Raw genomic sequence first — 27983 nt, 5'->3', positions numbered from 1 at the left:
CTGAGTTCTGATAATTCAAAAGAAAACCCAAGAGAAAACCAAGATGCTCAACAGTTTCCATGAAGTTCATATAACCACTACTAGCTACAGCATGCTCTAGGTCCATCTCAGAGGAAATTTCAAAGCTTTACAATTCAATAAAAATATTTCTTTAATTATCTCAAAATGGCTTTTAAGTAAAGCCTATCAAATTTAAATCAAGTCCTTTTGAGTCTCCGTAAGTCAAGATACATCAGTTTGCCTTCACGTTTGGTTTTTTTTTTTGCCTCACCTTTACCCGAAAGCAACTTTTCATTGTCAGTCTATCCAGACTTCAAAAGGCACACACTCACGCTTATACTTTGAAATCCATGTAGTCATTTGGCTCCCTGTAGCCTCTCATTCTGTTGCTACCTTTGTTTTAGTGAATAAATCCACTAGCCACAGGCATATGATACTGAAATTTAATACTGGCACAGAGTTACAGTGCATCACTAACACATTTAGCAGTAATACAGGAGAAGGAAATGAATGACACCACAGACTTCACATATATGAACTGAAATTCAGTTTTAAGAAATGCTGGGCCTGTCTACTGAGACTAAAGAATTTCTCTTTTATATTGAGATCTCATCAATAAGTATGATGAGATCATATCACTCATCACACTCGAGATGAGAGTGTCTGATCATCATGAGTAAGAAGAGAGTATCTCATCATTATGAGGGCCTGAAGAAATGAGAAAGATCTGCCCATATTAGTCTGACAAGATGGTTGTAGGATGCCAAGAAAATGCATCTATTAAACAAATATCATACTAGGCCACATCAGACAAGTTTTTTTTAATAGAGATGTTGATTATAGAAGGCCCTGATGAATTTTCACCTGGAACAAATTGTCCAGTTCTGCTCACACATGGACAAGATCTTGGACAGCAAAAAGCAAAAGGGTCCTCACTCCCTTGAAAATTTCAGTATCTTATTATAAAAGAGATGAAGAGCAAACAGTTTGCTCAGCTTGACTAATGTTAATTAGAAGCGGTCCTGAATCACAGAACAAGTTTGGAAGAAGGGGACCTCTGCAAGTCATTTAAGTCCAACCTCATGCTCACAGCGGGGCCAACTGCAAAGTTAGGTCAGGTTGCTGTCAGGGTCTTGTCCATCAAGCTCTCATTACCTCCAATTCAAGGAAGGACATTTCACAGTCTCTCTGCACACTTATTCCAGTGTGTCGCCACTTTTACCGAGAAATTATTTTCTCGTATCTGGTTAATTTTTCCTTTGCTCAACCTTTGGCCGTTGTTGCCTGTGCACTTTTAGGAGGAGCCTGACTCAGTATAGCTTCTAACCACCCATAGGGTAGCTGAAGACTGCTGTTAGATCCCTCTTTTACCTCACCTCCTCCATGCTGAACAAACCCTGCTCTCAGCTTCTCTTCGTACATCAGCTGCTCCAGGCCCTTGATCAACCTGGTGATCGTCCACTGGAGTCACTCCCGCTTGTCAGCATCTTTCTTGGGCTGAGGGGGGACATACCTGGACAGTACTCCATATGAAGTCTCACAGTAACTGAGCAGGCAGGAATAACCACCTCCCTTGATCTGCTGGGTCATACTATTTTGGTTACTGAGTCTATGTAAAAATACTTTCGCCAAAAAGGGGGGTAATAAGTATTAAGGAGATTATTTAATACATATAATGGTAACAAGTAAAGAAGTGCTCACTGTAAACTTAGGCTGTAAACTAGAAAAAACCCTAAATCAGAAGAACTGAAAGAATACTTGATTGCCGTAAGAAGCAGAGTCTATAAAAAAAAGTCAACTCAGCAAAATAGGGGAGGAGGGGGGGAGATATTAAGCAAAGCAGTATATTTTAGTACTTCTAGTCATCTACAACAAGCATAAGCAATAATAAAAAAATTCAAATTCCAAAATAATTAACAAAGCCACTTCCAAGAAGAGAATGAATGCATTAAGAAAACAGATACAATACCAATATATTTTCAATAATAGTATAATTCAGAACTAAGGCAGACTTCTCTAATAATTCTTATTTTTTATCTTCTACATCCAGATCCCTGGGACACCACAAGAACTTCCAGATTAGTACACCATGTGGAAAAACTGAAAGTGTCAGCCAGACTTCATTATACTATATTTTTGGTTTCAGCAACTATTGGATAATAAGTTACAGCTGAAATAAGACATTTCCAGGAGGGTGAAATTCTATCAGCAACATACACATACTTTTCACAGTTTGCCAATCCAGATGTGAAAAAAGCTATTTCAAAGAACTCACTTGTGTCTGATAAACGGCTTTGGGCCAGGATTATTCTTAATTGTGCAACAGGTGAGGAAATACACAGAAAACAGAAAGGCATTAGTTAAAAGGAGAAGGCAGATGCTAAAACAAAGAACGGTGCAGGACTGAGTTAAAAAAGATGCAACATAAAGGGAACCACAAGAGAGGAGAAAGAAGAGGGGTGAATGAATGTCATTCAAGACAAGTGTTACATCCCATCAGTCCTTTACCCTCTCAATAAAGTTTGGAGACTTTTGTCTTAAAGAAATTAAATCCTCCCCATTTCTCATGCTAAACCAAAACAAAATGAAAGCCCACAACTTCAGAGATGCACACATTCTGGGGACATACGAGAAAGATGCATACAAGATCTTCAAAGGAAAAGAAGTCTGACTGGCAGCCACTGAGATCTGGCCACCTAATATCCTTAAGCTCTTTGGAGAATGCAATGCTGAGAGTTACCACATTAGACCAAAAAGAAGACTCAGTTTGGTCACTACAAAGACAAAGTTTATCTCCTGTCTTAGGCAGTTGGGGGGGGGGGGGGGGGGGAAGAGAGAGTACGTCTGGATGCATTTAAATTAAGTGCATTTATTGAAGTACAAAAATGCTCAGAGTATGTGCTGGCTTTCAACTCCAAATAGTAAACTTTATCATAAATTCCAAGCTAATTGCCATAATCATATTTTCCACAATTTTGAAAACCACATATTATATAGGAAAAAAATAAAATAGTTTTTGCTGCAGCACTTACTTTTTTCACCAGTGAAAATAATTTATCTTGCCTGTAAAACAATTTGAGAATTTTAACTGCCTAAAAAGGTTTGCAATGGAAAGTAATTTCTGGTTTTATTTTTGAGAAATCAGGGCTTTCATAGGAACCCTTAAGAAGAGTTTAAACTATATTGCTTACTTTAACTATTTATTGTATGTATTTTATTATTTATGTATTGTATTTATTGTAACAGCAGGAGTGTCACAGAGCTCTAGAAAACAAGAAACTGAGGTTTTACTAGAACTGTTAAACTAGAAGGTAAAGATGATGTTGAAAACTGTGCAACAGAAACTCTGCATAGTGCAGATCACTGCTGCATCAACTTTTAGTTTTGTTTTACCATTCTAACCCAGGCAGTTTTAAGTGCCAGGATTTTTTTTTTTTCCTGAAACAAATTTGGAATCATTGCACAAAACCCTCAACTTCATGTTGAAATGGAATAGTTTTATTAGTGAAAACTCAGTGTTATGCCACATACCCCAAAAACAACAGTACTGCTCTCAAATGAGCAAAACAAAACAGAACTCACTTCACAGGTGATGTAGATATATACACATGTATTTTAATTGTATAAATACTTTAGTTACAAAACATTTAGAGGAAATTCAGCCTAGGGATGAGTGAATCGGAGCTCATGATCATCTAGACTGTAGAACAGCACCTCTGCTTCGGCTTCCCTTCTTTTCACATAAAATAAGTGGTAGGGTTTATACTAATCAGTACTCTCCTCACCTTGAAGGATCAACTGACCAAAAGACTGAGCAGACACATTTGGCAGCAAGATTTAATCACGTAGTAGATAACCCCATGCTGCTGCTTCTCAAAATGCAGGGAATCCCAAGAAATAATTTCTCTGCATCTTCCCTTCCTCTCCTTTCCCCAAGAGAAATTGTGATGTTTACGTAGCCAAAATATGTAAGCTATTCTCGGCAGACAACATACAGAAGTTGACACAAGATACTGGAAGATACCAACAAAATAAAACTGTGCCCTGACCCTGAAAAAACTGGCTCTAGTTGCAAATCATTGGGCCTTCATGAAAAAAAACCCTCTAGCTGTAAGGCAGCTGGATGAAAAGCTTTTGGCTTCCTTGTATTCCAGCTTGAAAAATTTATAGTTTAAGCACCTTGGGGAGTTTTTACATTAAGACAGTAAGAAGTTACTTCTCCTTACATTGTAATTTTTGTTTAACTGATTTTGGATAGAAACTGGAATGTCCTGAATGCAAAAAAACAACCACCAAAACTCCCCAAAAGCCCACAAGCATTTCAGAATTCAAATGAAGTATTTTACAGGCAGTAGATGAAAGAGAACAACCTATCAAAAAGGCCTTTCTTCATTTAAAACAAGCACATTAAATGACAGAAGTATTCTTAATAGTTAGTGTTGTTAAGAAGTTACCTATTTCTGATCTTCCCACCTTTGGGATTCATGCATCTTGGCCGTTTCAGCCTCAGTTCTTATTCATGGTGAAAGGAAAAGAAGAGTAAGAGAGGAACCTGCATCTGCCAGTGGGTTTCTGCGATTGGTTTTCTCAACTTGAGCTCAATGAGCTCATTCCCACTGAAATGACAAAAGTAACTCTCAGAACTGCAAGTGTAACTGCCAAAAAAAGTCAGTTTGTTATTTCATCAATGGAAAAACCCTCTCTTTCAGTGTGAGGAATTAGCTTCGTCAGTTCAACCTTGCTTAATACAAGAGAAGATATATACACCATTTTAACATGTAGAGTACTTAGACAATGAATAAGCATAGATGTTAAAAACCTTGTAAACATTTAAATTATATTTTTAGAACAGATAAAAGTGTATCTTAATATATATTTAAGAAAATCTTTTTTTTTTTAAATGCACAATACTAGGTTTTGTAAATACCCCGAGTTTTTCATGCTATTAAAAACCCTAGAAAGCAAAGAAATTGTATGCCCACTGGTGTTTCTATTGATCTGTCCATGTCATGTTTTGAACAGCTGAGTTTTTGTGGTTTTGTGTTCAAAGAGTTTTCCTAGGATTTCCTCTGCGCAGGTTAAAAACAAACAAACACCTAGGTTTAGATCAACATCAATGGCACTAGATATTTAAACGTGACGTACTGCAACAGTACCTTATTTTCAACTATCAAACAATGCAAATCCTCAGAGAGCACCTAACTTCTTTGCTACTTGGAATATGTCAGAGACTACACTTCATTTCTTATAAGCGGACTACAAATCCTGTCCGAGCGCTGGTGACAAACACCCAAAGCTGAAAATCCTGCATGAAGTATTTTAGCTTAAAAAAACCCCCAGAACACTGCAATAAAATCCAGAATACATTGTAAGCAAGGACCTAAAATTTCAGTAAGTGGAGATAATGCAAGAAACTAACCTCCGTTTTAGTTTGGCACCAAGAAACAAGTTTCAAAAATCCCTTCCCTAACAAGGGGAACTACCTCTAGCAATCTCAAGACAGGAGGCAAAGTCACTTCTTACAAGAGTTGACTGTAAAAACAGCTGGAGCAGACTGGTTGAGTAAATTATACAAAAGAAAATTAAGATGAGTAACTTCAGGTGATCATATCCATGAAAATAAAAGTCATTATTGTCTGAGGCGGAATAAAACACAGAGGTAGATGAGAAGCAGGGGAGGGAATGAGGCAGTGATTCTTGTAACTTCATTAACTCTTCTAAAAGTGATCCAGTTCCCTCTGGGTATTGGGGGCAGGTCTTTCTCCTTCAGCAGGTTAAGTGACAAAGCAAAAAAGGACACTGTAGGGAAAAAATTATATCTTTCCAGATCTTGTTTTTTTCTCAGAAACTGCCTCTGCGTGCAGACAAAAAATTACCACAAAGCATACAATCAAGACAGGGCCCAAATTACATTCTGAATTATCTTTAGTCACTCTTCATGTCATTCTCAACCTGGCGTTTACACATCTCACAGAGAGAGCATTTCTTAGTATAAAATCATCTTCCAGCAAGACAAAAAGGTATGATCAGATAAGATGCAATTTTTCCAAGCACTATAAAGTTTAAAATTGAAAAAAGTTTGATGCAATGCAAATGTAACAAGTCAAGGGAAAAAAGCAAATGGGGAAAGAGGGGGAAACTACTGTGAATCAAAAAAGAACAAAAAACACATTGACATATGAGACAAAATATAGATGGCTGAGCTGCATCAGTAGCTCTCCCTCCCCCCGCCCCAAAAAAAAAAAAAAAAATTGCAAGGATGGAGTTCTCCATCAAGCAGATATTGGGGAGGGACTGGAAATGCAGGATAGACTCTGTTCATTTACATTCTGTGAGCACACCTCGGAGCAGCAAGTATAAGGGCACCTCTAGAGGATTATTATTGGCAATTGGCTCTGAAGTTCCAGATGGTCATACTGCATCTGCAAGTCCAAGATGGCTCCTAATCCCCATTTTAACAAAGCATCAATAAATATCCCTTTCTCCACTGATATAAGATAAGAACTGTAAAGCACTTGGAGCCAGAAGCAACCCCCAACATGCACTACTAAGAAACAAGTGCTTCCCAGTGTACATGTGTACAGTTAAAAATTGCTGCAGAGGAGAAAATCCCATGTGTGAGTGTAGGATGAGGACAGGGAAGGACAGAGAGGATTAGAAAAAGTATTATTTACATAAAGGTCATGATAGTAGAAATTCTATAAACAGATGTTTGGTAATCTTGTTTTGAAGTTGAATCTCCATCAGGTTAAAGAAAACACAGTAGTTCTTTATGGATTACTGTAGATTGATAAATTTATGGAGGACAACTCGTACCCAAGAAATATTTCATACACAGTTGCTGAAGGAAAGGTGACTGATGGTTTTGTTACATCACTGTACCCATCCCCATTTTTAATGGTACTGTTTTCTGAGAACCATTTTTCCCCGATCCTCAAGAAAATTTGTTCCATCAATTTTCCAGAACACAAAGATGAAAATTACTGCACAAGACGGCAGAGAAAAAGAAGAAATCCAGGAATATCAATAGTAAAAGAAAAAGTAGTACCATGGTAATGACCTTGCAAAACCTAACAACTATGTTCCTTCCTAAACATGGAATATTAATGTGAAGATAGTTTTACTGTTACAAAAACTAACACTCTTTTTGCAGATCCAAAACAGTCAAGAAGTTGTTGTGGCTGCAGAAAGCAAGCCAAGCGTTATGTTGATATTCTACTAAGATCTACTGTAGAAGAAAGATTCCTGCCATCCACAGCCACCCTGACTTCTCCCAGCACAACTGATTCCTGAACCCTACCACATATCTTTTTGCTCTTCTACAGGTACATTTTAATTGCTTAATTATTCACAGGAAACACACTGTTTAAAGGATAAAACAGAAAATACCTAAGCAGTGAGGTTAAATCACAATGCTTGTTCAATAACCTTAAGATTAAATACCTGCAAAAGCTTTGTAAGTATGGTCTTGAATGATAAAGTGACCTTTAGAAAACAAAGGCTGTACCAAGTAAGATTCTTTTTTTTAAGCGTCAAAACCACTCCAAAGCCAGGTTTCTTACAAAAAGGAGACCAAAACATGATGGAATTTTACTAACTGTCATCCATCACCTGATACAGATTTTGTTTTTCCAAATATTACCTAAAACATTCTTCAAGATACAAAATTAATTCAGTAGTTAACTGACAATACTATGAGAGAGATCAAAGTGGTCTGATCACATTTATCTTACCACAAGATAAACCTTGTCCTCATTTTGTGCCTGTTAATTTTCCTTTACACCTTCAACAATCCTAAATAAGTAGTGAAATTGGTTAATATAAAACTGACATGTAGTACTGTCTTAATCTCAGCAACGTTTGTAAAATGGCTTGTTAGTAGACACAAATATTAAGACAGATACAGGTCCCTATCCACCATCATTTAAAAATGCACAGAAGCTGCGTTTGATACCAACACTTTCTGCTAAAATGTGCAGTTTTCATAAATCAAGTGCTCCAACTGCTTCAACTCAACAAAAAAGCCACAAAGTGAACAGGCAACTCAACAAGTATTTTTAAATCAAACTGACATGAAAAGCATAAGCTTGCATTCTGAATACAGCTTTAAGAACCATAGTGAAAGCTGGGGCTCTGCAGAGAAAATTTAAAAGTTTGAAGTTCCAGTTGATCAGCAATTTTATTTTAATTTTGACAACAAAACCATTTTTCTTCCTAAGAAGAAAGACACACAGACAAAGCAAGTTCAGCATAAACACAGTCACAGTGCTGATGCAAAATCTGCTTGTAAATCAACAAGGCAAGAGTAGGAGGGCAAAGGGATTAGTTATCCAATTTACTAACTCTCACAAAAAAAGCCAAAGTTCAGTATTGCAGATTTCACTAGTTAAAAGTTTTTAACATTCAAACAAGAATTTCATTTTAGAAAATGAAACCATTACATGTACAATCTAATTCAGTATTAACCAAATGGTGATGTGACAATTTTAAAATCAGACCTCAGGATGCCTAGTAAAAACAGACACACACAAATTTTGCCAGTCTCCGAATATTTTGTTTCACAGACATAAAATGTTCATGAAAGTATCTTCTGCTTTCAGAGAAGTTGTATTAAAGTTAGCGTGGCTCCCTCAGTAGGTATGCATTTAGAGCAGTATAAACAACTTTACTCTTATAGTTTATTTGAAACATGGAATATCATTTGCATGAAAATAAAAAAAAAAGATTTCTATATAAGCAGGAGAAGACCTGAGCTGAAGAGTCACAGTAGACAAGTAAAATTCTACATGGGCTGATACTCATTTCATCTTCTTCTAATGGCGAAGTGGTGAAGCAGCAGTATCTGAGAGGATGACTAATCCTTGACCATGAGTTTTGGCAGCAAGAACAGAGCAACATGCATAACTGGAACCAAAAGGAGTATTATATTTTATGGTTTGTTGTTTTTTTTTGGGTTGGGAGGGAAGAGAAAGCAGGGGATGAACAAGGATGGGAAGGAAGAACAAGGCACAAAAAGGAAATGTGTAAAGTTACTCAGGAACTGACAGTGTAAATTCAGCCTCTAAAACTGGTGAGGCCAGAGTAAGGGCTTGAGATGCCAGAGCCAGAACACATCAATGGTACACCATCAAAGACTACTGGGTTTGGTGAGGAAATACAGGGCATGTAAGAAGTTAAAAAAGAGGAGATGACAAAACTTAGCCCAAAGCTCAGTGCAAATATGTGGCTCTTTTGCAAGTCCAGCCTACATTTGGGGTATAGCAATGGATTCCTATCCCAAGCCCTGTTGTGGTTTTTTACCCCCTAAGGTGGTCTACATACAAAATTCAAAATGAGAATTCACTGTTTGTATTACAAATACTACTCTAAACAGAAGGCAGTACAGTGCATCCACAGTATTACTGTACGCAGTACAGACTCCACAGTATTAATGCTACCTTTCTGCAGGTAAGGGAGAGGGCCTATTTCTGAGCAGAAGCAGTAGCAGATGGCCCTGAGGCACCCACGCTTTCCAGACTAAAACATGATTTAGAGTTTGCAGTTTGTGCTCCTGTGTGACAGAAAAACCATCTCCTATGCCGAGTGGCAGCATAGGAAGAATTAAAACTATAAAACATAGAAAACACTTTAGTAAGTTGGTTCTTAATTTAGATTGCCAATACTAACAGTTTACATGTAAGCATAAACTACTTAAAAGTACACAATACATTGTTTTGAGGCATGGGGAGGACAAGGATCAAGCCCCAGTTGTGTAAGTTTCTGTACAGGAAGGAGCAGTATGAAAAAAGTGCCTTCCCAAGTGCAAGTACATGAGTGCATGTGTCTCTTGTAGGGTAGGGGTACCTGATTTTCCTATTTTATATTCCAACTGTCAGAAACCCCAAACACATTTTTAGAAAAGTATCTGTATGTGACTGCTTGGCTAGTCCTTCTCCCCTAACTTTACCTGTCTTTGAAAAGGGTAATATTTAAATTATTTTAGAGACTATCATATAGGATAAGCTGTATGGATAAGGTTCAATACCACTTTTTCGTGCTTCCACTGTAAGTCATTTGTTTCAATACTGCAGGAATTTGATCTTCACATACTAATTTGTCCATCTTTGTCTAACTGATTTTTATTTTAAGCTAACTTTACTAAATGCCAAAATAACTTTATCCAAAGAATTAAAGTGTCTCTGAATTTTCCAGCTAATCTAGGTTCAGGAATAAAAAGGCAACAGAAGGAAAACATGCCTGTTACCCATTCGCATACTTCTACACAGCTTCATGTCAAACTAAGCAAAATACTAACATGCTTTCCTCTAACTTCTCATGACCAATAATTTTGTGGTCTGCATGTACAGACTTTGAGACTTCCACAAAGAAGCAAGCAAGCTGTTTGTTGTCAAGGACTATATCCTAGCCCAGATTAACTCCAAACTTCCATCTTCATAACTACCATCTTCACTAGGTATTCACAGCTATTTCTAATGACTTTATCAAGAATTAAGGCAAGCATGTGCAGGATGTCTTCATCTTACTTCATCTTGCACAAAGATAATTTTAGCTTCAGGTACTGAAGCTAAAATTTTAGCTTCAGGTACTGAAGCTAAAATTAGAGGACACAATTAACATCATAGGCAATGTATTTATTTATTCATAGTTTTGGTCAATGGGTATCAGCTGATCATACGTCAAAAAAACTAATTAACAGATTATATGTAAAGGCAATAAAGGCAGCAGTGTAAACAACATCAGCTTTACAACTCAAACTTTCAGGCTATAAATAAAAGCTCTAAATCAGTAAAGAGAGAATTGGGGAAAGCTACCTATGTGGATATGGCTTTGGAATTTACATTGTTTCCTTTTCCATTAAGGCATTTTTAGCTTAGAAGGGAAGAGAACACATACATGCACACACACACTGCATCTTTTTTTAACCTTCCCTTTACCTGAAATGAACTGGGAAAGATCATTCTTAAAACAAGGGTCTTGTTTAAGCAAGCAATTATTGCGGTATTGTTGCTGCATCCAAAAAACTGCACTAAGTGAACCTTCTGCAACAATAACATTTCCAGAACTTTGTACTTTATTTACAAATACAGCAAATAAAGTTAAGCAAGAAGAAAACTCTATTGATCAAATGCCCTTACCTACAGAGAAACATTAAAGACCTTCTTTTACTTGACTTGAATGTTTTGTTCACCCTCAATGGAAATATTAATCAAAGGTCACAGGTAATTCAGTCATTTATTTAAAATAAAATTAAGTATAGTCAAAAATGTAAAGGGATTATCTAAGCATGCAAAAAAATAAGCTATAATTGTATCTCTGTGTAGAGCATTAATGAATTCCACACAAGTAATAGAAAAAAGGGGAAATTTATCTAAGAAAAAAAAAATACTACTTAAAAATGAAGTCCCCCCAGCACATCGTTAGAAACACCAATATGCAGCCAACTCATTTCTCCAAAAGCAGAAGCAGCAAGTCTCCTCCCTACAAATCAGGAACCCAGTGTATGTTATTAATTTGTACCTTTCTCATACTCTCCTCCTCTTTCTTCATTTTTTTTGTTTTGGAGGGAAAGAAAAGAGTACAAGCATTTCTGAACACCGAAATCCCGTCTCTATTTTAAGAGAGGATTTAACTTTCAGAGTGAAAAGGATTAAGCATCTCAATCAAGACTGCGGTGACAAATTGCTCCTTCTCTGTTGCTTTACAATTCAAGAGATCTTGCACAAAATGTTAAGTATAGCAATAAGGTGGCATAAAATAGGACTTCACCATCAACTAAAACTCTGATTCACTTGGAACTCAGACTGAGCTCCAAGCGGTGATGTAGAGAGTCACTCAGTGTAATACTACGGGATCAAAATCCTCACTGTTTCTGGCCAAGGGAATTATTCACAAGGAACTCAGCAAGGACAGTTGCTGTTTTAAGACTTCTACCTGCAGTGGGCACTCCAAGGATTAGGCCTGTCAGAGAGCATTTTCATATTACAGGTAAACTCTCAAGATTGTCCCCATTATAGCAGAAGCAACACAGAAGAAACTAAAGATGAAATAAAAAAAAAAACCACCTTGTAATTACTCCATTCCCTTCACAGAATGATTGCTATACTAGAGACTGGATGAATGCAGTTTTCCACAAGAATGAAGCCTTCCCACCACTTAGCTCTGCCCAAACTAAGCAAAAAGTTAAGTAAGCATTTTTGATTTACCTTTTTAGAGAAACCGATCCAACCTAAACATTCTCCTCCTTTCCACTGGGTGTGGTTTTGCAAAAAGGGAGGCAAACCTCTCAATCTCAAGATCTCCTGTGAACGTTGACTGCCGCTGACATTCTTTCAACTCTCTAAGCCATACCACCCTCTCTGAGCAGTTGCTTCCTTTTCCCGGGAAGCTAAATGAGAGGAAGCTCAACGTAAATTAGAGGTGCATGCCAGCGTTCCCATCACAGCCTAGCACAGCCGGGCATTTCAAGCCCATTCTGGAAACGTATGGCCTTAATATATCCTTGTCACAGGCTATGAGCTAAACTCTACATCAAGAGGTTATTTTAATGCTAATGCAGATACTGACTTCTACCCAGAAAAAGTGGAAGGTGTGGAACCAGTTTCTGCAGTTCAAAACTACTCCTGTGGTTGAAATAGAGACAAGCCCCATAATAATGTGTAAATAACCACGAACTCTGTCTCACTAGCAAGATAAATAGCACTGGAAGAAACCAATAGCTGAGTGGTTGCCATCAGAAACAGGAGTACAGCCTTAGGGAAACTGTAATTACAAATAGGCAGTTCAAGAGAAGTCATGGATGAAGACACATGGAAAGCCCTTCAGAATTTATTGCTGAACATGGACAACAATCAGCCTGAGACATCTTATTCTCAGGTCAATGATTAATATTTTTTATGCCTGAAAATGTCCTAAGCCATTTGCATTTGAAGCTCTACCTACACGTTTCATATTCAGAAATTAAAAAGGAAGACCAACCAACTTTCAGCCTGACCTACTGCAAACAGAAAAATGTAACTTTTTTTAGTTACATTTCTTTGTATCAGTATATACTACCTATACTTACAAAAGCATTCATGTATACATAAACACTGTATCAATACCTTCACACATAAGCATTTTGCAGAAGTTACAAGGTTTGCCCCAGATCAACCTAAGAAACATTTTTCAAAGATACAAGTGAAAATACAGGATGTTGCAAAACAAGCTCTTTTACTGTCTTACATAAATGAAGAGAGCTTGAGGCAGCTTCCTTACTGCCTTTGCTGCCAGAGCCTCCTACACAAATAAAAGGTAATGTACATTTATTAATAACTACTGCATACAGAAGAGGAATTTAACAGAAAGATGATTAAAGATGCAATTAGATATACTTATTTTTCATGTCTTCAAATAATCGCAGTTTTGTTTGGTTTTGTTTTCTTTTAAATTTCTCAGTGCTACTGTTTCCGATATCTATACTGGAAGATAAACTCCTTTTAAAGGATGGTTTCACCAAGTATTACTTCCAAAATGGCCTCAATATCTTTTAAGGTGCTACTCATTTAATAAAGTAAGAAGCTACAGATGAAACACGTTACATGTAAGGACATGAAGGAAAATAAAAAAAAAAAAAAAGAATACCCTAGTCTTCCTTTACAATCCTAAACTCCTAATAATTAACAGGAGAGATTTTGGTACACACACATGCAACATTTGCCCATTTGCATCTTCACACTTCCAAGCATGATTACATCCCCTTCAGGGAATAACAGAGTCTGCAGTCAAGAGAAGCACGAGCATTTCAATGACAGTTTGCCTAAATCCAGTGATATCTTAAAAAGCCTTAAGTATCTGCAACTGTGCAAATGAATATATTCCTACAAACACCATTTTTCTCCGATTAAAAAAACCCAAACAAAAAACCCCCACAAAACCTGAATAATCTCAAACATTCAGAAACAATAAAACCCACCAGTTACAGCTGGCTGGTAGTATATTGGGCTTTCCACAAAACCAAATTCTGCAAATGAACTCTTGAAAGCCAGGAAAGGAAGAGCTAAGGAGACCCTTCAGAAATACTCCAAAAGCCCATGACTAACACACATATATAGTGAATTATGCCGAAATGAGCAGCTTACATCTGACCTAGAGTCAAGCACTTGAGCAGAGCACCACATGTGCATCATTTCCAGTCACTACCTTCTGCACGTGCAGTCCCATGTTAGCCCAAGAACTCCATCCAACTTCTACTAAACCCACAACCTTCACCTATTGCCCACCATACTGTTGACAGTCCCGTGATAAGGCTAGATGAGAAAATTTCTCTTGCCTTGAGAAATTTCAGAATGAAAGGTTATCATCAGCACTAAGGTTTCCAAGTATTTAAGAAAAAGAAGACTTGATGAGGCAAGAACTAAAAGCAAACAGAAATGACACATTAAATTCCCCTCTGTCCACACGGCTGACCCTCATCTGTTTTGGATTATGAACTCTTCAGGGCAGAGACCCACCACCTTCTTACATTTTATATGAGTGCCATGCATGTCTATAGTGCTACATAAATTATATGTTCCTTGGAACAATGTCCTGGCTTTGTCTAGGAAGGGCCTTGCTTGCCTATGAGGCGTGAACCAGATGTTATGGAACTCAGTGGAAAAATTCCACCATAAACTGAAAATGGGCTTTGGATCAAGAACAAGTAATAACTTCATATTATGTATTACTCTCACAGAATAAATTAGGACAATAATATATAGAGCAAGGTCCACAAGGATCTTTTACATAAATAGCATGTAACACAACAGCAAACCAATCCATGTTTATTTAAGATTACTGGTCACTGAACTGCAGATCAGAGAGCTCTAGAGAGAAAACTATCACGTTATTTACTTATTTCTTGCTAAATTATTAGCAGCTCCCAGTGGTTTTGAAAAATCCACGTTAGACTATGTTAGGTTTCCCCTCTTTGAAGCAATACTAAAACTAAAAAAAAAAAAAAAAAAATATTAGAAGAAAGTATGCTGAAGTCTTCAGATTTTTTAAAGTGACACTACCAAAAATTATTTATCTACTTTTCATTTTAATTCAGGAGGAGAGGAAGGGGCACTTCACTTGATTTTCAGCGCCATGACAGGGCAGAAATAGTAGCTTAATTTGCCCCTTGCAGCCAAGAACTGGGTCTTATTCTGTAACTCCACCAGCAACTGCAGAGGACGTGCTTGTTTCTGCTAAAACGCTCAGTGAAATAACACATTTTGGCATTTAAATTGTTATTAAACTTCATAAGTTAAAAGTTGATAGGACCAGTTCACATCCACTGAGCGTCTGCTTGACTATGAAAATCAAAATAAGTAACACTGCTTGCTCACATGTTTGAAGACCAGCAAAAGACCACTGAGCACCAAAACCTTGTATTAACTTAACTTTCTTTAAAAGCATGACAGATTCATTAGAGCATACTACGTGTAGTTTAACAATCCATGCTGAGTCCCTGACTTCAAGCCCAGCTCCAAGAGTATACAAGCAACTTGTTCCTCCTGAGGGCATGCTAATAAAGAACTGAGCACTGTCCCCTGTTGACCAGCCACCAAGCAAGACCTAGCAGCCACTTAGAGCCACCTGCAAGAAGTCAGCATTGTCTCACTCCCTCCAGTACCAGCCTCCTCTCTCCTCCCTCTTGGTCTGTGTGTCTTGACATATGGAATCACCTTCTTGAATCTTTGCCCTTGGCACTTCTGTCATTTCAATATTTATATGAAAAACTTCTTTCACCTCACACACCCCTTCCACCCAACAATAACTTCAGCACACCGAAGGTACAGTTTGTCAGAAAATGCTATGCGTGGCATTATTTACGCAAATCACAACCTCAGTTCTTGATGTGCCTCTTAAATGATGCACTTCCCCATCCTGTTCCACTCAAAAGCCTGCCAATAACGCCCTGAAGAAAGTCTCATTTTCAAAACTATTTAAAAAAGAAAAGCATTTACTGTAGCTTCAAATTCATATTAAGTTTCTGAAAGTATCTTGCCATCTTAGTTTGCAATGTGTTTCTAATGCTACAAATCACTTTCTTCCTCGCTACACAACCTGAAACACATGAAAAGAGTCTTCATTTTACCTCCAGAAACTCTGCCTTATTCATTTCACATGAGAAAGGAAAAAGCTTAACCCTGATTAAAGGAAATTGCACAGACAGAGACGGTGAGTAAGCTATGAGCAACTGTCCAAAGATTTTTTTTGAACAAAAGAAAACTCGCAAAGAAGATAGTTTCCATCTGTTTTTACTAGCTGTAGTATCGTGTGTATGTACTTAGAAACTTCAGTAATCTAAACTATAGAGTTGAGCCTGTAAGAAGAATGCCAGTCAAAATGAAGCAACTTTAACCTATTGCAGCATCCACACTGTGCCTATATAATAATTACGCACGTGTATGACAATATATTAATGCCAAAATAGCCACTACATCTATTATCAACATGGAAAGTAGTGTACTCTTATTCACATACTTGAAGTTCTAGCACATTTCGCTTTCCTATTAAATTCAAAACAGTATTTTTTGCTATTATACCAATAACTACATAACTGTAAGGTACATCATATCTACAGTAAATAATCAAATATCCAAATACACATGTCAAATATATGACACTCAGTCCCACTCAGAGGAAATATTTTTTCTATAGCTTCAAGAATTATGAGCAGATTTATACAAGTGTGAGAACACACTGTTGTAAAATGAGCGATGTGTAGAATGAAGTATACACTACTATGGCTTAGCTTTGTTGCAGCAAGTAAAAAAAAAAAAACAAACACATGCATTTTGATAAAATCCTAAAGAAGAATTATTGACAAATTCTCCTCTGTGCACACGAATATTAGACAGTTAAGCACAAGCACCACATTCAGTAAAGTAACTCTCATTGTCAGTCATAATCTGAAGACTCCCATAAGATACTAAAACAAACATTTTGGCAGTACACATACTCCTCCCCACCAGCCTTTATCAAAGCATCTGACAACCAAGTGCAGGATAAAGTATTCTTTCACATCTAAAAAACAGACCTTTTTAGAAGTACCGCTTACAATTATGAAGAAAACATGGAAAATACAGCACGCTACTTGTTTACTGGACAACCAGTCAAAAAGCAGTTTCAAGGCATTTCAGTATACAGCATGAAAATCTACACCGCCTCCTCTATAGTTCAGAAACACAAAACATCTCATCATTTTCATTAGCATACTATATGCAGATCTTCATTAACATAACTCAAATAATATTTTACACACCATTCTTGGAAAAAAAACAAACAAACCCAAAAAGCAAAAAAACAAACAACCAAAACAAACCATGTTGCTTTGCAAAAGTAATTTCAAAATCATTACTCTTGACCATGTTTCTCTTTGTAGTTTAGTTGCTGCAGGACTATTTTTTCCAGTCCTTCCGTGCCTCTGTCTAACCACAAACTTGATTGAATCACTCTGTGGATTGTGCATTTCTTTCTTAAAAGGCCTTTGCGTTTCTCAACCAAATACTTATGCTTTCAACGATATCACAATAAGTTTCATGTCAGTTTTTCCATAACAGGGTGTAGCATTTATACGTAGACATAAAAACCTTCAGAACACCTCACAACCTCTTTTGGATGAACCCCCTGCTATGAAGCAAAATAAACTTTCATAATGCATTTTCTGACATTTTCAGTTAAAGAATACTTAAGATGTTGTGCATTAATGACAGTAGCATACACCAAAGAACATATTTCTCATCACATTCGATACACAGCTGACTGTTAGTAGACATTAAATGACAAACATTTTAAAAGATTTGATCAACACAGTGGAAACTGCACATTAAGTTTAACTAGTTGATCTCATGAATGAGCAATGGGCATCATTTTTCTTCTAGTCAATTGATATTATAGCATTAAAATATCTTTCTTACCTTCTGAAAAAAGTCTTCCCCACTTTTCCCTTTGCCCTCTGCAGCAGCTGTAAAACAAAAGCGGGATCTGGTTACTAAATACATAGGAGAAAAAGTACAGCTTTTCATATTGAAATTATCAATGAGTACACGCTCCTGTGAAATTATAACTCCGGGTAATTTTTCCTCATGCAATAAACATTTGTTAACAACTGACTAATACTCGGAACAACCTTTTGCAAGTCACTTGCTAAGGATGGAACCCAAGCAGATGTTTGTATTTGCATACTAGAGCTATAATATACTGATACATATTTGAGTTACAAAGTAAATATGGTCATGTAAGTCTAATGATTTATTCACACTGCACACTTTGTGATGTAATTCTACCAATAGAAGGATCAAAAGAAAGCTAGGAGGACACAAGATCGTTATATCAAGATTAAAAATTAGAACCAAAACAAGAATAAGCATTATGGTAAGCCAGAATCATGTTAAAAATATTTTTCCTCTATTCTGCTATTTTTTATATTGAAGTGAAATATAGAGCTACTGCTATGTGGTTTATTGAGCCTCAGAAAGTGCCACAAAAATCTAAATACTTATTAGTGCTGTTAAATATTCCCTTCTCAATTGCTTGTTATCCCGTGACATTTTGCAACATGTAATTTCCACCAGCCAATGTTTATGAGCTACTACATTCAAAGCAGCTGAAAACCAAAAGGCAACCCTAGATACTTCCACTAGAAATGGTGCCATTGTACAAGCCAGAGGCATGAGCATGTTTGAGAATGACAGTCAAGAAAGATGACTCGAAGCTACAAGTGGCACTGAACATGGCTGCTGGTAGGGCTTGGCAACTCTGGGCAAAGAAGCGCTTGTTAAAGCGGGGAAAAAAACAAGAGATCTTGACCTTGTTAGCCTAGGAAATCAAAGTCTAAAAGCTTAAAATCTTGACTTGAGGAAGAGAAACACCATCAGAAAATACTCTTCGCACCAACCCTTTTTGGAGGAGAAGAGACAACGGAGAACCCTCCATCACCCTCCACCCTCCGCCTCACATCCAACACACACCTCTTGCAGTGCCAACTGCCCCAGTGCAAGGGGCTAAGCATGAGGGGGTGTCCCAGGACCTCAGCTTCAGAGAGGATGAGCAGGGAAAACAGGCATCCCCAGAGGAACACGTGCCAGCACACTGAAATGCTCCCCGTACTCTAGGGCTGTACTGGTCACACTGGGACATTTGTATTTACATAAAAGGAAACGCTGACAAAAGGAAGAGTGAATAACAACTAAATGCATGTAGGCTGTAAACAAAGTATAGAGGCTTCAGAGTACTTTTCAAGAACAGTGGGGACAACAAAACATCATTGTAGAACACAGCTTGGAAGCTTACAAGAAGCGATCGTGTAATTCAGTAATGTAGTTTCAAGAGCAAGACCTGCATTAGGGCCTGGATTATTGCCCACGTGTATTTAAACCCATAATTGTATATTTAGTTAATGTAAATGATTGCACTTAAAATGATACAACTACGTATAGCTTATGTTGTAGCTTATCTGTGTTGCAACCTGAGACTTAGCAGCCAATTCAAAACACAGTAGGTCAAACTAATTATAAAGAGGATCATTTCCTCTTCCCTGGACAAAGGGATGCCTCCAAAGGAACAAGTGCAAAAAAAACTTTCCTGCATGGTATTGGATTGCTGAAGAAACTCAGTCATTGTGATTTTTCTGTATTTCTCATGTACAAAACAAACCTCTAGCTCACCCCATCACCCTGGCTTCAAAACTGTTTCAGGTACTTAGTTCTCCCCACTCTGTCAATTACACAAGCAATCCCAAACTCTTCAGTTAACATTAATTCATCTAATGCAACATAAGAACAAATGCAACTGAGCAGACACAGGCTAGCGGCATGAGACAACTTCTTCTACCCCAGAGGAAGCAATGCCACTACATTTGAAATAGGCCTCTCAAAATACCAATAACAACACTTGAATGCCATGGAGAAAGTGTACACTACAAGGTTTTATTAAGTAACATGAACTTCTGAACTGTATTAAACTCAAATGTAGTCAGAGCAGAGGCAGTGAATAAAGCCTGTCAAGCAGCCACCTTGCTGCAGAGCAATGCCAGACTCCGCAATTCCACAAGTCTGAGAAGAAAACAAAGCCCTCCTCGCCCTCAAAACCCGCAAGTGCCTCTAAGAGAAGAGTAAACTGGTGCAAGTTTCACCAGAACAAGGTTTTCTGGAAGCAGAGAAAACAATCGAGAAGATTTTGGGTTTTTTCAGATTTACAAGCTACAGATACTAGCAGAAAAACACAACTTTCTTTTGACAGCAGCCACTTCATAGATGCATGTTGTTTTACAAGTTTTCCATTAACTCAGGAAGAGCTATGAAACACTTTTGGGAAATGAGTACCACCCACACTATTTTAAGTGAAACATGGGACCAACGTGCTTTTAATCAGAGGGTACAGGAGATAAATTGGAGATGAGAACATGACAGATGTGAGGCTGAAGTCGCAGTTTTGAGAATAGACAGACTTTGTTCCAGCTGCAAATACATGATTTCTAAACTGAATACAAACAAGAGATGGCTTAGATAATAGCAGTGATGCTCTGCAGGGCATTTAAATAGAATGCTGACAAAGCAAATTCCAAGCTTTTTATTGTAGGTTTATTTTTAAGCTGAATCATTCTGGACCTGATTTACAGCTTGGCCCCACCAACAACTACGACACAACAGATGGACTCCAACAAGCACGGACAAAGTGAGGAAGAACAGGGAATGAGAACATCCTAAACTGGGTTCACACAAAAACCCCAGTATGGAGAATAGTGAAGTTGGAGCAAATGGCACTTCAGAAACATCTTTAGCTAATAATCAGTGGGTTTAGTTGTTATACTATATTATAAAGATATGGTCTTTCCTGATAGCTTTTCAGTGCATAAGATATGTTTTATGATAACCCATTTGTCAGGTCTCACGGTATCTATGAAAAGGCAGGGAAGACTGTATGGTGTTTTTTGGAAAAGGCACCAAAGTTTAAGGTGTCTATACCTTAAAGCAGTTCTTCACATGATTAAAAACATATTGCAATATGCTAGTATTTTGTCACTTTGTGTCCATGATGCAGCATTCTTTAATCCATGAAGACGTACGCCTCTGATCATTTCTCATATAAAATAGTTTTTGTATATTAAGGTGATCTAGTCACTACTATCTGCATTATGAACCGATTTAAAAAAAAATGCTCAGAGTTGTGGCTTAAAGTACAGAGTTACACTTAGGATGGTATCTTTCACTATAAAAGAAAAAAATGCCTAAAAACTTAAAGGTAAACTACATGAAGCAGTATATTGCATATAACCTTTTAGGTTAGCTATTCTCCACCTATTTCCTCCTTTTGCTCTCCCTCCTCTTGATATAACTCTTTGTACCAATTACATTGGTTCACTCTTATCTACTTAGCTTCCTAAAATTTGCTTTCTTATTTCTACGAGGAGAAATTACAGTTAAGAAAAACTAAATTTCATCAGTATTTTAAAAATTTTGGGATGCTACCCACAATTACATACATTTTAATCTATGTTTACCTCCAAACTAAGTACCTATATTTAAGAAAGTTTCCAACATGTGTGCAAAACATTTAGTATTCATGTGAAATTATCTTGAAGCCTTTCTTCCTCTCCAAACCAGGCAAAGACAGTTCTAGCACTTCTGAAAACAGTAAGAGTAGCCAAACACAAGGGGAAATTTATCTATTTCTTTTATAATTGAAAGGCTAAACAGATTTTGTTCAAACAACAAGACACAACCAGCATCTTTTGCAGGGAAATGAGCAAGAGAAGTATTCCAGAGTTATGGAATTTATACACAAGTCATTAAAATTGGAAACCATTTACAAAGTTCACTACAACGAGCTGCAGTTTAGTAAGCCATTGAGGTTTACCTCAAATCAGATAAACCGAGATAAAAAGCAAGTGTTAATTTGTGTTTAGGAAAAAAGTGTGCTAGGTCATTGCATCCTAAGCTCAACTTCTTTCTAAACAAACCTTGAATGTATTAACCCCAACTCTCAAAATAACTTCATCTTTGAAATATCCTATTGAGAAGCTCTCAAAATTTACATCTGACAGATGTACCCTGGCAGATTATTTTAGTAATCTTACTAATTAAAATTTTAATATGAAACCAAGCTTTCTTCAAAAAGCAGTAATTTGGCAAGTTCTTAGACATGCAAGAGAACAAGCCTTTTGTGGGAGGCGGAAAGGGCTGGCAGTGCCGTACCTCTGCTGCATGGAAGGCACAATGTAGCCCATCTGATCATTAAATTTGAAATAAACTTTCAGATTTTAATAGACAAAGTTTTGCATTTTCTGACTTTACAAACAGAATTAATGATTTCAAAACACCATACCAAACAACATTAAGAACTGACGCTAATGCCTACACTTAAGTTACCATCACTAATCCCAATTTAGGAAATATTACGTCAGCAAGTGCAGTTCAGTTATTTAATGGCTTACTAAATTCCACTTCAAATAATGATTAAAACACACTTTTAGAGTTTTCTTCCTACAGATGCAGGTCACTAGAGCCCCACCATCCTCAGGTGCTGTGAGAATGTTTTTAAAAAAAGACAAGTCCAAGTAGTTACTTGTGGAAGACAGACTTCTGTTTTATAAGAATGCTTTCAGCCACCAAAAAAAAAAAAAAAAAGCCTTTGCTTCTCTCTTCCACCTTGTGCTGCTCTCCTTCGTTTGACAGCACAGCTTTCTGTGCAGCCACAGTGGGGACCAGGTCTAGCTTTATAACTTGGTAGAAAAAGTAGCATTTACTAGAATAGGCTACCTGGTCTTACTTAGCTGGGAAGGGCAGAGGGAAGGAGATCTTCGGGGCTCACTTAGCTGGCACCTCTGGCATATGCCAGCTGAAGGTATTCAGGCAACTACAGCTTCAAGAAGCAGTAGCAGTCAAAGTTATCTTTTTGTAACTCTTCTCCAGAACCACAGGCTCCTCCGCCAGCAGGACCAGGCACCACAAATATAACCCCAGTAGGAGAAGAGCAGTTAACTTTGTAACAGTGCATTTTACAGCAAAAGTGCTACCAAATCAATGAAAGTACTCCTTGAACTCAACTAAATGTGTACAATGACAACTGCTTAACAGCGTCTCTAATGAGAAATAGGAAAGCATCAGTGCTTTGACAAGATTTCCAGATGAGCTCTGGAAAGCCGTGCCTGGTTACCCACCTTAGGAGACCACTCCACCCTTCTGCCAGTGGTGCCTGTCCCCAAAGCAGAGTTGAGAGAAGCCACAAACCAAATGGTTATTAATAGAGTGCACCGACTTCGGACTGACAAATTGCTTCATTTCTGCCAACCTCTGCTACTCAGAAAATACTGTTTTCTTAGAAACAGTATTTATTTTATGGTATTGAATAATCACTTAACTGACCTTCACAAAAACTAGGATTATTTTTATACAAAATGGTGGCACTGGTTTCAGAAATACAGACAAAAGGCTATGTAAATGTGCATAATAAGCATTTTATATTTTAAGCTGTACTCTGTTTATTATAGTTTCTTCCATACCATGAAATATTTTATATTAGGTTTTTGCTTTTCAAGATATATTGGATTGCCTAGGTTCCATCCAATACAAATATTAAACAGTTGAAACAGGTGTTAACTATTATGGTACCCATGAAGTACACCGCTTGTATACTTAATCACCAAATCATAAAAAAAGTGTAATTGTAATTTCTTCTAAGTTCAAATGGAAAAATGAATTTTAACTTTTACTTGAAATGTTATCTTAATTATGAAAAAAATTGTTACAATACAGGCCATAGTTTACAGGAACTGAACCCAAGATAAACAAGACTTGACTTAATCAGTGTAAATGAATTATTGTAACTTTGTGTTGATCTCGCACATCAGCTTTGTGTCTCATTTTCTAAACTCTTGAACTTGTTATTGAAAACACAATGTAGTATACATTTGTGAATTTGCCTTGACGTTGATTAGTATCAAAACTTCTTCCTCTATCTGCTTTGAAAGACTACATTTATAAGTGAACATAAAAGCATGTTCTGCTCTTCAGGTTTCACCTATGATGGAACAAAATCATTCCTTGCATCAAAACACTCTTAACAGCAGAGATAACTACATATTATTTTAATTTTAGCAAGACAAAAATCAACTTAACAGGATTTCAAGAAACTGTAGAATAATATACCTGAAGGTAAGTAATCAATAATCCTTAACCTTTCCTATCCCCTGAATAAGAAAGAATTCATAACACTTATGTTGAGATTGTCCTCATGTTAATTAGATTTGATTTTTTTCCGATACTGCCATAGAAACATGATTATTTAAGTGAAATGGACAGTTATTCATATTGAAAGCCTGAGCTGTTTCTCAGAAGTTACCAAGCTGGTTATCATACACAAAAAAACCCCCAACCAAAAACTTTTTTCATTGAACCAGAAACCACCTGACAAAAAGATTATGTTTTCCTGTGCACAAAGTCAGACACTAACCCATACATACTCTGAAAGCTTGCTTATATCAAGCCAAGATAAAGAATTCCACCCCAATGGCCACAGAGTTAAGCCAAATTGCTGAAAATATGCCTTTAGGAACAAAAAGATAGAGCACACATTGTTAAAGAAAAAAAATCTGACCTTGAATTTAATTTGTTGAAACCCAAACAAAACAATTTTCCATTTTTCTTGTAATTACAAAGCTAACCTCACTTCCAGTTTTCAGCTTAGAAACTAAGAAGTTAGATAGAGACACAACTCAGGTAAAATGAAACAGTCTGGCAAGAAAATTAACAAGGCCTAAACAAACAAGATATCTGCATACCAAACAATCTTGAATACTATTTTTCAATTGGCTTTTCAATAACATTACATATTCTTCTCACGTTATTATTTACTACAATAAATTTCATTAAGTAACCTGTAACACATCATCAATCTCAGTATTTTGGTGTCTCAAGTGGCTTCATAAATATGATCAAGTTTTCCAAAGTCAATGAATGCAAATCAGGCATTTAAACTTTCTTAAATTCATATACAAAGCAACCTTTAGGTTTTGAGGATGCTCACCATAGAGAGGTCAGAATAAAGCCACAAAGTCAACTGGAAGTATCAGAAAGGGAGGGGTGGGTGAAGGGAGTCAAAACCCAAAATACTCAAGAAGTTACTGGCACACTCAACAACCACGAAAACTAGCAAAAATACACCTGTCCATATATCATGCTGAAAAATTTGTCGAGTCAGGACCTACATGATATCCGGAATATTACAAAAATTACCCAACGTCTACATTTTCTGTAACAAAAGGACTCTTGGACTGAAAGTGAAAATAAGAGTGTTGCCTTTTATTACCAAGTTAGGGGAAAAGAAAAAAATTTAAAAATGCAGACAAAAAGATATCTATGATACAAACTTAAAATGTTTATATGGGAGCATTCTTCCTCTAGTAGGGCAGCTAAAGAAGAATTTCAGCATCTCAGTAAATGACAATAAATAGACTGTTAAATATCTGGACATTTTTGGGTGGGTTCCACTGTATCTCCTTCTGTTAGAAGGAACTTGATACGCAACCTAAGCTATCCATAAAGAGGCCAGATGTGCTATAACTTCTGACAGACATAACTAATTCGGGGGGGGGGAATCAGACTGAGTGTTGGATACTTTTACCCTGCTGTTGAAATCCAGGGAGCTCATAGACGCTGTAAGTCCAGCGTCTATGGCTTCTTTTCGGTCTATTTGCTAGCTGGATGAGGTTTCCTGGATCAAGGCCTATGTCATCTGAATAAGCATGTAAACACAGACAGGTAAGACGTTCATATTCTTCATTCTCCTCTTAAGCCCACGTCTCCTCTCAGATACAGAATCAGGAAGACTATATAGGTATATTCACTTATTAGAATATTTACTTTACAACCAAAATTCATAAAGTTTCATCCATCCATCATTTGCAATGAATAAAGAGAACAATGTGGAGAAAGAGGGAAAGCTTATAATAAACTATGCTTACTTCCACTACCTCTGCATACATTGCCAAGAAAGAATGCAAGAAAAAAAACCCAACCATATACATTCTAGAGACCAAAAAGACATTGACTGGGAACAAATATTCCTAGAGATTTGCTTCTAGTTTCCATAAGGACTCTATGGATTTGGTGACTAATAGCATCGGGGGGGGGGGGGGGGGGAGAGGGAGGAATTCAGTTACACTGGAGGCTACTTGCCTTGTGAATTCCCACCCCCCATCAATACTTTTAGAGTTGCATAACTATAGAAGTCTATCCAGAACCAATCATCTAATACATAAGAACTGTAAATTTTAGATATATAACAACAGATTTTTCTGATTTTGCAAAACAAATTTATCTCTAGGGAAAAAGCTGTCTGCCAAGTCTCTGCATAGAGGAAGTCTGTTTATTTATTTATTTTTACAGCCAAGTCACAGCTTGAAAGGAGGCTGTGAAGTTGGGGTTGCTTTGGGAGCCCCTTTTTCCTTAGTAGAAATCTCTCCTTTGAAAGGCACACATGGGTCTAGCTCATCCACAAAACCACAGAATGCTTCCTTATGTGATGTGGAGGCACAGTCAAGTGCATGGCACAAGATTTAGGATTTTAATGAAGGTAATGAAGTGAACGCATTGCTTCCTGCCAGCTACTCTTAAGAATGAAGCCAGGAAAACTGACTAGCTGTCAGCACTGTATTACCTGATTAAAACTAGTCTATTAGCTGTCTCTGATTGACACTTGTTCACTATTAAAGCCCCAAACACCCTGTCATCTCTATTTGCTTCTCTTTCCTTGCATATAGAAATCTCAGAAAACTTTCCCCTCTGCAGCTTGGTTAGGATTGCTATGGTAGAACTGCAATCATAGATCAGGAGGAGGCCAAAAAGCAAAAGTGATTACTGGCAATCTATCCCAACACTGCGGAAGTCGATTCTTCTACTCTGTGCTTTAGCATACTGGGTAGAATATTCCTGAAGTCTCCTTTGTCATCCTTCAGATGCATTCAAGGACTTCTGCTGTTTTCTGTAGTAGATATGCCAGCTGATGTTTCTAGATGAAGTTTTCAACTTCCTCTTCCTTCATCCAAACTTTTACCAACTTCTTTAGTTTGATGCTAGCATTTCTAGAGCCTGTTCTCACTTCTATTTCTATTTAATAAAACATTCTATTTCTCACTGTCAAAATCTAGGTTGAACCCAAAACCTCTTTTCCCTTAGAGTACTCAGTTGCTCAACCATAACCTGATAAACCAAAGAATAAAGAGTGTCTTTGGAAGTCACTATATATCCTACACCTCTCTTCAAAAAACCCTTCTTAATTCTTGATTTCAATGACTGACAGAGATTAAATCAATGGCCCCCCTTCTGGGAGCAGCAGAGGGCTTGTTGGGAATTCCTTAGCTAATAAAAATTCAACTGAAGTCTAAAAAAAAAAAAAAAAAAAAAACACCAAAACACAAAACAAAAAAACCCCACCCACAAAACAACCTGAAGATTTTCCTTAAAGCATAAGGAGTTTCAAACTAACGCAAAGATTCCATTTCAAGTTTGTAAGTACTTCAATTGTATTGTAAAAGGTTAAAATTATAGGAGAATATCCATGCAGAAAGCGTAGCCAGCTGCCAGGGTGTAGGAAAGGAGATGAACTCAAACGAAGAAAGAATTCAAGACAGGGCATTCCAACTAGAGGGCTGCTGGTCATAAAAGATACTGGATATTTTTCTGAAACAAGAAGAACAGTTGGTACATTACTGTAAGCATTCATAAATTAAATTTAAAAACTTATAATTTTAATTATTTCTTGTTTTATCACCAGGAGTTAAACAACACTGTTAAAGTTCCAGATACACTATACAAAATTAGTGAATGTACTTGATGTGGGCAAACTGAGGTTTTCTTTGCTTTGTGAAGAGCTTTATTTTCAAGAACAGAGACCTAACTTTTGATAATTTTTCACCAAGAGATTCCCAGATTACTATCATCAGATTTTTTAATTACAAGCAACATTTTTCTTCCATT

The 27983-nt window shown here is 37.0% G+C and overlaps 1 protein-coding gene across 1 annotated transcript in view; it reads right to left on the bottom strand.

Annotated features, from left to right (window-relative positions):
* The window catches only part of BICC1 (BicC family RNA binding protein 1), a 115560-nt gene that overhangs the window by 58872 nt on the left and 28705 nt on the right, over positions 1-27983 (bottom strand). Inside the window, exon 2 of the mRNA XM_075505273.1 lies at positions 17925-17971. Coding sequence (XP_075361388.1) covers positions 17925-17971 — 47 coding nt within the window. The remainder of the gene's footprint in view (positions 1-17924; positions 17972-27983) is intronic.

The sequence above is a fragment of the Mycteria americana genome, chromosome 6 (assembly GCF_035582795.1).
Source record: "Mycteria americana isolate JAX WOST 10 ecotype Jacksonville Zoo and Gardens chromosome 6, USCA_MyAme_1.0, whole genome shotgun sequence".
Lineage (NCBI taxonomy): Eukaryota > Metazoa > Chordata > Aves > Ciconiiformes > Ciconiidae > Mycteria > Mycteria americana.
Note: the sequence above shows the minus strand (reverse complement) of the source record. Positions and strands in the feature narration are given on the sequence as shown.